General features: G+C 51.5%; 1 protein-coding gene across 1 annotated transcript in view; it reads left to right on the top strand.

Moving 5' to 3' along the window:
- TNS1 (tensin 1) overlaps positions 1–12064 on the top strand; it is a 216146-nt gene that overhangs the window by 167463 nt on the left and 36619 nt on the right. The window contains 2 exon segments of the mRNA XM_071220708.1: positions 2928–4069; positions 4071–4527. Coding sequence (XP_071076809.1) covers positions 2928–4069; positions 4071–4527 — 1599 coding nt within the window.

The following is a 12064-nucleotide window of genomic DNA, read 5'->3' as shown; positions in this document are numbered from 1 at the left end:
CAGCAGAGCCCTCACAGGGGCTGGACAGACCTGGGACTGGCCTGTCCTTAGTTTCTCCCCTTGATGTGCAAAGGGAGACTACCAGTGGAGGCTACAGTACAACCTGGAGCATTCGGCCAGCACTGGGCAGTCAGGAACAGCAGGGCTCTTCTCTGAGGACAGAAATAGACCTTTCCATTTGTATTAAACAAACAGGATTTAATTACACAATTTACACTTCTTCGATTTTCTTACTAAGACTTAGTGGTGTGGCACTTAGCGTTCCTGATGTTGTGGCTGCAAATAGTAGCCCATTTGGGGGTAAATTACATGGCAGAATCAGTTTAATATTGACATTTTAAAAAAATCAATGAAAAGCAGTGCCTGGCCAGCAGGGCCAGGATATCAGGTAATGGGAATCAGAGTGAATTCCCCCTCCCGGCCTCGGGAATACTTTCTTAGCTCTCCTGCCAAAAGCTCTTCTTTTACTCACCCAAGTGAAGTGCTGGATTGGGTCTGCTTTCTCCTGGAAGGAGGTAGTGCTTTCAGATTTGCACCCAGTGCTTCTTATGGCCTTCTGCATGTCAATGGGGAGGCACGGAACACCCCACATTTTGCTTTGTTGTCTCCCCACTTCCCAGAACAGGTGAGCATGGACTTGGGGGCCTAGAGGTACAGGGCATGCAAGAGGTCCCTGGCCTGGGAGGAACACTCTGGCATCTCCTGGTATGGTTTGCTGAGTGGGGCCAGGGTCTGGGCATGTGTCTGCTTCTTCACGGCCAGCAGCGTTCCAGGTACAGTGAGAAGGAGGGTCAGCTCTTCAGACTTCCACTAACTGGCATGAGGGGCCCATCCTCATGGGAACCAGCCCTGGAAATCTGAGTGGGTGCAAAGCTCCTGTCTTTAGTACTTTTCTCCTCTGGAAACAGCCAGCTGGGGTCTCTTTCTTTTTGTGTAGCAAGGCACTCTTTTCTTTGGAGGGACAGGCATGAAGGGCAGGCTTTCTCATCTGACAGTGTCCATCCCTTTAGGGATGCTGACAGATGAGTTGGCAGAGGCAGCCATGCCTGCAGCAGCCTCTTAGCAGCCTTCAGGGGTCCCAGCACAAGGTGCAGGCTGTTGGAGATTCAGCTCTATCTCAGCCCAAGCCCCTTTCCCATTCAGACCAGCCCCATTCCTGTGAGCCCTGGGCTGCAGCAACACTCTGGCCAGTGTCACTAGGTTTCTGCTGCTGGTTGAGGTCCCAGATCTCCAGGGAAAACTCTTCAGAGAGATGGTTCTGAAGAGTTAAGTGAATGGGCAGAGCGTCCAGCCTTGGGGTGTGTGTGTGGACAATGTGCCCTGTCGGGCATCTCTGTGTCGCGCTCACTTGGTGACATCACTTGGTTGGCTTGTGGTCTGTGTGTGTGTGTGCCAATCAGGATGTTCCTGTTTTGTGGTTGTCTGATCACTTGTTTTTGGCAGTGGGCTTCTGTATGAGTGTTTATTTTTAGAGGCTGCCACTTCTGGCCCGAGGGCTGATCCTTGGGCATGGTGGGAGTCTGTGTTTTCTGAAATGTTTGTGGCTTTAAATTTAAGTATTTATCTTGGGGTATTGCTGCCTTTTATTTGTTCTTTCTATTGTGTGTGTGTGTGTGTGTGTGTGTGTGAAAAGACGAGGGCCAGTGTAGAGTAATAAAAAGTATGTGTGCCCTTTGATGTTCTGATTTTACATTAGCTTGGATTTTAATTTAGTTTTATTTTAGTTGTCTTACGTTACTTCTGATTTAAAACCCCACCTTTACCACGTACTTTGTGTCTGCAAATAAGTGGTTTCACCTCTCGGAACCTCAGTTCTTCCATCTTTAAAATAGGCACAGCACTCCCTGATACGCAGGATGAGAAGCAAAGTATGTGTAAAGTATGTAGCAGAGTGTTTGGTGCATAATAGGTATCGGCTGCATGTTAGCTACTATTATTGTTATTATTATTATTTGTATTTGCATGCTTGTATCCACAGCATGCTTTCTGATTGGGGGCACCAGCATGTTTGATAAGGGTGAATTCTGGGCGTTTGATTCGGGTGATTCAGGGTTGGCGTGTGAGTCTCTGGACATCTTTGTGTCGGGTTTTCTGTGTGTGTGAGCGTGTGAGAGAGAGAGAGAGAGAGAGAGAGACTGCTGGTGTCTGGGCTGGGGTTGTGCAGTATTTGGGAGGGGCTCTCTTTTCTTGCCAATTGGGGGCCTGCGTTGGAAGGTGCTCATGGGTGCTTGTCCCCATGTGCGTGTGTGTGTGTGTGTGTGTGTGTGTGTGTGTGTGTGTGTGTGTGAGTGTTGGGCTGGGAACTGGGCTGCTGATTGTACAGGGTGTGAAATCACTGAGTTCCTCTGGGCGGGGCAAGTTCTTTGCTCCTGAGTCAGCCCTTTGGCCTTGAGCCACCCAGAGCTCACTTTTTCCTTTCAGAGAAACTATTGCTCATGGAGCCCCCAGAGCTGCCTGTAGACAAAGTGACACAGAGGACACCTCTCCTTGATGAAAGCCTCTGCTTTTTGTTCTTGATCCCTAAGATGCTTCCCCCGCCCCTGTCCCATTCAGAGTGAACGTGTGTCCCCTTTGACATGGGGCCTGCTGGGTTTGCTGAACACCACCTTGGCCCGAAACTTCCAAGTCCTTGGGAAGGTAGCAAGATGTCAGAGGCAGGTTTTAGACTGGGCATCTTGCCCCCCAGGACGCCTTGCCCAATCCTAGGCTCCACTGCCTGTCCCTGAAGCGCTGTGTTGGGATGGGTTCTGCCCAAAGGCCTAGGGTAGGGGTCCTTTGGTCCTTTTACCTTTCTGTCACCTTAGCTCTATTCCAGGGAACTGAAAGAAGGTTTTAGGATTTGGATCCTAAAACCTATCTCTAGGGAATGGAGATAGAATGTGTCCCCACCTCCCACTGACATCTGTCTGTTGCTTCTTCTCTTGCAGAGGTTGTGGGACACACTCAGGGGCCGCTGGACGGGAGCCTGTATGCCAAGGTGAAGAAGAAGGACTCCCTGCACGGCAGTACTGGGGCTGTCAATGCCCCACGGCCTGCCCTGTCGGCCACCCCCAACCACGTGGAGCACACCCTGTCCGTGAGCAGTGACTCAGGCAACTCCACAGCGTCTACCAAGACAGACAAGACCGATGAGCCTGCCCCCGGCCCCTCCAGTGCCCCTGCTACCCTGAGTCCCGAGGAGAAGCGTGAGCTGGACCGCCTGCTCAGTGGCTTTGGCTTAGAGCGAGAGAAGCCAGGAACCATGTACCACACACAGCATCTCCGGTCCCGCCTGGCGGGGGGCCCTGCTGCCCCCTCCTCTGTCCGCCATGTGGTCCCAGCCCAGGTTCATGTCAACGGTGGGGCCTTGGCATCTGAGCGGGAGACAGACATTCTGGACGATGAGCTGCCCAACCAGGATGGGCACAGTGTGGGCAGCATGGGCACACTGTCCTCCCTGGATGGGATCACCAACACCAGTGAGGGAGGCTACCCAGAGGCCCTGTCCCCACTGACCAATGGCCTGGACAAGCCCTACCCCATGGAACCTATGGTCAATGGTGGCGGCTACCCCTATGAATCTGCCAGCCGCGCAGTACCTGCCCATGCCGGCCACTCGGCCCCTATGCGGCCCTCCTACTCCGCACAGGAGGGTTTAGCTGGCTACCAGCGGGAGAGCCCCCACCCAGCTTGGCCACAGCCAGTGACCACCTCCCACTATGGCCATGACCCCAGCAGTATGTTCCGCTCTCAGTCCTTTCCGGAAACTGAGCCCCAGCTGCCCCCAGCTCCAGCCCGGGGGGGAAGCAGTCGGGAGGCTGTGCAGAGGGGCCTCAACTCCTGGCAGCAACAGCAACAGCAGCAGCAGCAGCAGCAACAGCAGCAGCAACCTCGCCCGCCTCCTCGCCAGCAGGAAAGAACCCAGTTGGAAAGTCTCGGGCCCAGCAGGCCCAGCCCCCAGCCATTGGCAGAGACCCCCATGCCTGGCCTCCCTGAGTTCCCAAGGGCAGCCTCCCAGCAGGAGATCGAGCAGTCCATTGAAGCCCTCAACATGCTGATGCTGGATCTGGAGCCGGCTGCGGCTGCCACCCCCCCTGCACAAGTCCCAGAGTGTCCCTGGGGCCTGGCCAGGGGCCTCCCCACTCTCCTCCCAGCCTCTTTCCTGTTCCTCCTACCAGTCCCATCCACTGACCCAGTCCAGATCTGGCTATATCCCCAGTGGGCATTCCTTGGGAACCCCTGAGCCGGCCCTGCGAGCCTCCCCGGAGTCTGCCCCTCCTGGCAGGTCTTACTCACCTTATGATTACCAGCCGTGTCCAGCTGGGCCCAACCAGAGTTACCGTCCAAAGAGCCCAGCCTCTCCCTCATCCTTGCCTGCCTTCCTTCCAACCACCTCCAACCCTCCAGTGCCTCAGCAGCCCCCAGCCTCTCTCCCTGGCCTCACCACTCAGCCTCAGCTCCCACCAAAGGAGGTGACTTCAGATCCATCCCGAACTCCGGAGGAGGAGCCCTTGAACCTGGAGGGACTGGTGGCCCACCGGGTAGCAGGTAAGAGCCTCAGGGATCATCAGTGCTGGGTGTTCCCTCCTTCATTCCTCTACATCATCCCTCTTTTGATCTTGGTTTGTCCTGCTGGGGGGAGGTGCAGGCACAGCCATCATAATTCAGCAGACACTGCTTTGGCCTGAAGAAGAGGCTGGCAGGAGCCCACACACTAGCCATCCCTTCCTGCACTTATTGTCTGTTAGGCTACAAGGCAGACATTGAGATTGAAAGATAAATGTCTTTCAGTTCCTGTCCTCAAGGAGCTTACTGTCTAGTGAGGGGACAGGTGATTCTAACAGAATGCAATGTGTGCTACAACAGAGGTAGAGACCAAAGCCTCAGAGCCTTGGGAAAGCAAGACTTACCACCTAGGACAATCAGGAAAAGCTTCCTGGAGGTGGTGACTTTGAGATTGGAGTGCATATCATTTAAGTAGAGAAGAGATGCTCTCTGCAGCTGCCCGCAGTGCTTGCTGTACTCAGACTTCAGTTTCTTGAAGAAGGCATGGAGAAAGCTGGAGGAAGGTCTCAATGGACCCAAATTCCTTCTTGGGCCCTCCCAGGGGCATAACAAAGCCTGAGAGAGCTCTGAGTGTTCAACCCTCGTGGGTCCTTTCGGGATATTTCTTTGTTTCGGGGAGGCCAAGGTCCCCCTTCTTGTCCAGTTGTCCTGTTAATCCCTGCTTTAGGACCAGCTTTGTATGGAAGCAGGCACTGAGAAACAAAACTCCATTTCCTATCAAAACATAAATGGGCTTATCTTTTTGGAGAGAGGGGAGAGAGTGGAGCAACAAGAGGAGCTTACTGGGGAGATAAAGGCAAGAAGTGGCAGACTGTCCAGGGCTATGTTGGGAAGGACAGGAAGGGTTCCCTTCTTTCCCATGGGCCTTAGCCTATGACCATTCCATGGGGGCAGGCAGACTGGGTAGGAAAGCCAGTGGGTTGATTTTGCTGTGGAGGTAAAGTCCAGGCAGAGGTGAACAAAGACTGGAGCTGGGGACTGGGGCTTGTGCCCAGTTCCTCAGCTGACAGGGTGGTGGAAGCTCAGGGAGGGGAAGAGGAGTCTGGGCCACGATACTGCCCTGCACCCCTTTTCCCTAAATTTAGAGGAAGCTGAGTCAACATGCCAACTTTAAGGCCTTGCTGGGGATGGCTGGTGGGTTTGGGGAAGTAGCTGGGTTAAGCCATCTGGCTGTTGGGCTGGGCCCAGGACTGGGTGTGGAGGCATGGGCGCCCTACTTCTGTATTTAAGAGCAGAGCACAGTCCCCAGCTCAAGTATCCATCCTTGAAATTGGCTATCATGGAAGTATTTACACCACTGAAATTGGCAATCAGGGCTTTACCTCCCGCCCTGGAGAGCTAGTCTAACAGCACATCATTGCTTTTATCTGAGAGCCAAAACACAGGATACTCTGTAACCCTAGCAGTGAAAGAAAGACTCCATGGGTGTGGTCCAGATGGAGCTAATGTCTCTGCTTTCTCCCCTGTCTGGGCCCCTGGGATAAGGACTCCCCAGTGTCTTTGTCAGCAGAGATGCTTTTCCTCTTGGTTATGTTGAAAGAAGGGGAATGGAGCCCTCTCAAGATTTTGCAGAGTTGGGGTAGTGGCCTGAGGAATAGTGACACTCTAGCCTAATGAGGGATAGGATCCAGGGAGCTTTTCTCTGGGGGAGCAGGATGAACTTCCTCCCCTTACCAAACCCTTCCATAATAGCTCTCCTGGAGCTTGCTCAAGAGGAAGGCATACCTGAATGGTTCGGGAAGGATATCCATCTTGTAGTGTTTTTCCCCTCAGCCTTTTTGCTCCTACTAGCCTCTGAGGTCTTGACTATCAACCTCTAAATCTCATAGGCTGCCAAGAAGTCATGGGAAGGGGGTGATATTGTTGGCACATCTCGGCTCCCTTCTCCTTCACCAACTGTGAGTGACTCAGTTGGGAGAAGGGATGAGATGTATAGAGGGAACAGTTATATTTGGTTTCCAGGGCTGTTAAGGGCCTCTTTGGTCCATGCCCTGTCGTGAACAGTATTTCTTATGTCAGCAGATCCTGCTTGTACAGCTTTCTTAGTAGCCCTTTACGATGTCTGCAGTGCATGTGTAGATAAAGGTACATGGGCAGGATCAATGTCAGAACAGTCTAGGAGCCAGGGATGATAAACTTCTAGCACCACTCCTTTCTGCTCATTCTATTTCTGTAAGAAGCTGGGACAAAAGCTTTAACATGAGTCACCCAGGAAGTTCAGATCCAAGGGAGAACCTCTTCATGGCCATGAACTTGATCTGGTTTCTCCTGGCTTTTCTCCCTCAGGTCTTCATTTTCCTACTTGGCTGTTCTCCATGCTCAGTATTATGTCCTGGGTTCATTCCACTTTGATTCAACAACTCCTTACATTTTATTTCAGCTTAGATCTCAGTGTATAGAGATAGTTTTCTTAATAAACGGTAGGTACCAGAAACCTGTAGCACACATTATACTTTCTTGTGAAACATTAGAAACATTACTGTTATAGCCAGGGACCAATAAGAACACCCATTATCACCACTATCATTCAACATTGTATTGGATGTCCTAGCCAGTGCAATAAGACAAGAAAAGGAAATAAGAGTCAGAGTTGGTGAGTCCAATCAAGTTATCTTATGATCCTGATTCTGTGACTGGTCTGATCTCAAATGTCTCTAGAGGTAGAGATTTCAATGCATGTTGGAAATAAGATGTGGATCTTATCCGTAAGGAGTCTGGAGTTTAGTGAGGGAAAGAAAGAACTGAAACTTTAAAATGAAGTCATTTGTAATAAGGGAGGCATGGAGAAAGTTCTATGGGAGTGAGGAAAAAGGAGATAACACTATCAGCAAGAGAGATTATAAGGGCTCTGTGTTGAGTGTGGGTTTTAAACAGAGCCTTGGACAATGGGTAGGATTTTCAAAGTGAATGGGGTCATTGGAGAGAGAGGGTTTGTAGTGAAGGCAGAAGAGCATGGGAAATGTTTGAAGAACAGAGTAGATTAAGAGCATATAGGCTGTGTGGGAGAGTCAAGAATGGTAGCGTAGGCCCTACATCTGGTTGGTCTTAAGTACCAGACTAAGGAGCTTGAATCTTACCTAGTAGCAATGTAGGAAGCGGTATTTTAGTCAGGAGAGTGTGCCGTGATCAGAGATGTAGTTTAGGAAGATGTACCTGGTGGGTCTGGGCAGGAAGGATGCAAAGTGGGAGAGACTTAGGAGTTCATTAGATAGCTTAGGTATGGGGACTGGATTAGGGTGCTGACCATGGAAATGAAAAAGATGAGGCAGAGGCTAAGGAGGCTGTGTAACTAATGGGAGTTAGGTGGAGTGGCTGAGGGAGAGGGAGACATCAAAGGTGACTCGGAGGCTCCATGAACAGAAATACAATGATGGTTCTATTAATATGCCAGGAGTTAGGAGGAAGAGCAAGTTTGGTGTAAGATGAAGACCTCAGAGTTAGAGATGCTGAGTTTGAGGTGGTGGTGGAACCTCCAGGTAGAGATATAAGAAAGTTGAAAATCCAGAATCTGAGTTTGAAAGAGTAGAAAAAGCTATGGATTTTGGAGTCATCCTTAGTGGTGAAGTTTAAAGCTGTGGGCATGGATGTATCTATGTCAGAGGGTTTGGAAAGAAAAGAACATAGAGTAAAATGACTCTGAGGGGAATGGAGGCCATACAGGGACTGAGATGGGATGGTCAGGGTGGTGAGAGGAGACAGGGACTGTTGGGTCATCGCAGAGGTCAGCATAGTAAAGGGTTTCCAGGAGGAAGAGTGAGGGGTCAGCAGTGTCCCTGTGGAGAAGTCATGAGGAGGAAGGTCGAGAACAATGCATTGGGCTTGCCAGTCAGGTGGCCCCAGGGATCTTCAAAGGCATACTTTCAGGAGAGTGCTGGCAATAGAAGCCAGACTGAGGGATTGAGGCGTGAGTGCAGAGAGAGTGTGGACAGCATGTCAACTACTCTTTTGAGTGGTTTTGTGATAAAAGGAGAGAAGGTGGTAGCTAAAGAGTCCAGCAGGGTATTGAGGGCTTTCTTTTCATAAATACAGGAACCATAACAATGTTCGTAGAGAAGAGAGAGTTGGTGAATCAGAAGGGTAGAGGGAGAAGAAAAAGGTTTAAGTGAGAGAAAGAAATTGATAGAATAAGGTCTCTAAAAAAGTAAGAGGGACAGGATTAGGAGCCCAGGTGGATAATTTAGGTTCCACCAGGAGGTGAGCTACCTCTTTCTGAAATAATGAAGGATAGATACAGATATAGGGAGATACTGGTGCTAAGCTTTGGGAGCTTGAATTGAGAACCCTATTTTTACATTTCATCATGGAAATAGGAGATGAGATCAAGGCCTATTCGATCATTAATTCAACACAAGCCCCAAAACTGTGGCTTCACAGCCCCTAGGCTCTGGAAAAATGGTGGTAAACAAAGAAAGTAAAAATCTTTGCCTTCATGGTGCAGGTGGGCAATAAACAAATAAGCAAATACATATATGATATGTCAGGTGGGTGATAAGTGCCATAGAACTAAGGCAGTGAAGTGCCAGTGACAGGGAGAGGATGGGTGGGTGGTTGCACTTTACCTGGGATGGTCAGGAACAGCTTCTCAGAGCAGTGAGGGAACGTACCAGGTGGGAACAGCAAGTGCAAAGGCCTTGATGTAGGAGTATGCCTGTATGGGGAGTGTAGTGGGACATGAAGTCAGAGAGGTAATGGGAAGGGGGGCCAGCTTATATGGGCCTGGTAGGTGGTCGTAAAAACTCTGGCTTTGACTCAGTGTGGTGTGAGAAGCCTTAAGAAGGATTTGTGCCGAAGACTTCATTTGCCACCTTCTAAAAGGATAGGTGTGGCCTGGAAGGAAGAAGGAAGACCGGTTAGGAGGCTGTTGATATTGATCAAGACGGTATCTATGGTGATGGGGAGAAGTGCTCAGCCTATAGATGTACTTTGGAGGTGGAACCATCAAGATTTATAGACAGACCAGAAATGGGATACAAGAGAAAGAAAAGTCAAGGTTTTTGACCCCGAGCCCCTAAAGGATGGAGTTGCTCTATGTTGGGATGGGTATGAATGTAGGAAGAACCGGTTTAGAGGGGAGATCAGAAGTGTGGTTTTGGCCATGTTAGATTTGAGATGCCATGAAACATTCATGCTGGTGGGACAGAGGAGTCAGGAGTCCCAGGAGGAGAGTACAGAGCTTAGGAATGTGAGAGGAGTCAGTGTGCGGCTGTCACGTGAGTGCAGGCCCCAGGTGACAGTAGAGGCCCCAGGTGTGCGTCACGGAGCCTCACATTCTGTGGTAAGAGACGTGGGAGGAACTAGCAGAGGTACTGGTGTGGACCAGCTTGTGCAGCCTGGAGGGAAGCTGAAGGGCGTCATTTCCTGGAAGCCAGGGTGGGGCAGTGTTGGTCACTGGGAAGCCCTGTGTGGGAAGGTGGCTTGGAAGTCAGCTAGGGTGAATAAAGGATGCCATAGCAGGCCCTTTGGGTATGTCCAGGCAGGCTCTTTTTAAGGACTTTTCAGTGGTGCCCAGCAGCTTTGGGCAGCAGCAGAACGTTGTGAGCGGCTCCTGCAGAAGAGGTTCCCATGGTTGTGAGCAGCTCCTGCAGAAGAGGTTCCCATGGTAGGTGGGATGGAAGAACAAGAGCTGAGGGAGGTTGGGATGCTAGAGAGTAGGACTCTTGGGCTCAGACTGGCAGGGTCACAGCTGAATCCAGGAGGAGGCAGGTGACCATGACAGGAGAGAGGACCCAGGATTGGGCCATGCTGACTTCCAGGGGCAGGTGACCTGTGGGGCAACAGAACCGAAATCTCCTGGTCCCGTGCTGGGGTGAGAAATCAGAGGGACATGGTGTCCTACCAGATAGGAGGAGGTCTGCCTGTCCTTTGGAGGAGCAAGAACCTGGATCCTGCCCCTCTTCTGTCTGATACCCTCCCTCCAGTGTGTGGCCAGACCCCAGACTTGGAATACCAACTAATCCTGATTTTCTCTTTGTTTTTGTTTTGTTTCGTCTTGTTTAATGGCTTGTCCCTTGCGTTTTTTGTGTGTCCCATGTCCATCTGTTCCTTGTGCCATGGGTGTGGTGCCTTCCTTGCCTGGTGTCATCCCTTCCCTTCCTGCTTGCCTCCCCTCCCTGCCGGCTCCCCCTGGGTGGTGTGGGCAGCGTACAATGCCAGACTGCAGGGCATTGGGCAAAGCAGCTATTGGCACCCTCCTCTCCACCGGCTCCGATCTTCCTCCCTCTCTGGTTGGTTCCTCTCCTCCCCTTCCCCCCTCTAGAACTCCTTGTCCCTCATCTTTCAGTTTCTCTCTCCCCCTTCTTCATGTGCTCTTTTTTCTAAACTTTTGTCCACTTTCCTCTCTCCTTATTTTTCTATTTCCTCCTCACTTTTCTCTTTTCCTTCTTCTGTTCTCTTCTTCCCATCTCTTTCATATTCTGTTGCCCCTCTTTCCTTTTCTTACCACCCTCCTTCTCTCTCCTTGCCCACTTCTCCCTCGTCCCTCCTTCTGCATGAACGAGTGCTCCCACTTCTGCATGGACACAGGCCTGATGCTTCTGGCCTTGGCCTTGCCTGCTGGGAACAGGGTCTGGGGTAACTAGACTAACTTTCAGGTTCCCTGTGGACACACAGGTCTTTGCAGGGCTCAGGACAGCCCAGCTTTCCAGCCACCCTGGCTGCACCCCCCGGGATGCCAGGCCAGGGCCTCAGCAGGCGCCAGGCTGTGCTTTGCATGGGCCGATGGGCACAAGACAAAGAACGGTGCCCTGGCTCCTGCTGCTCTGTCCACTCCCAAGTACAGCACTCCTTGGGGACAGAGCAGCTGCTGTGAACTCATTCCGAATCTCTGATCCTAGGACCCATGGGTCATGGCCGAGAGTCAGAAGCCCTGGGTATGGTCCTGGGTCTGACTGTGACCACCTCTGTGACCCTGGGCAAGTTTCTTCATTACTCAGTGCTCAGTTTACCAATATGAAAAATGGAGGGGTCATAACCCTGCCATGTGTTTTGCATGGTGGCTGGATGTGCCCCAACATGGTGGACCCTTCATCAAGGGTCATGTCGCTCTATTTGAGGTGATGTAGTTCACCCTCAAATGGGCCTCTTGGGCAAATGGTCTCTTGGACAAATGGGCCTGTAGGTTTTTAGACCTAGGGACTGAGCCTTCTCATCTTTTCCCTGCTCCCTGGGGCCTGGAAGCCCAGGTCAGGGAGAAGATGGTGCTCAGGCTTGCTGCATGCCACAGTCTTGGTCAGTTCCGGGAAAAGGCTTTTTGGGGGTGTTGGGAGCAGTTGACTCCCAGGGGCAATATCTGGTATTTCCTGGACCCTTCTTCTCCCAGTCCATGGATGATGGGGAGATGGCTCTAGCAGAATGCCCCTGTCTGTCTCCTTTCCTCTCCCTCCCCCTTTTTCTCGGCCCAGTGGTGGGGAGTGCAGTGTTCAAGTGGGACTGGGGTTTGGAGCAGTTCTGGGGTGGTAGGCCTATCCTGAGGGGAGCTGGCATGGCTTGCCCTGGGGCTGCTAGTGTGATCGCCGTGTGG

This window comes from Desmodus rotundus, chromosome 2 (assembly GCF_022682495.2).
Source record: "Desmodus rotundus isolate HL8 chromosome 2, HLdesRot8A.1, whole genome shotgun sequence".
NCBI classification, from domain to species: Eukaryota; Metazoa; Chordata; class Mammalia; order Chiroptera; family Phyllostomidae; genus Desmodus; species Desmodus rotundus.
This window is presented reverse-complemented; position numbering and strand designations above follow the sequence as displayed.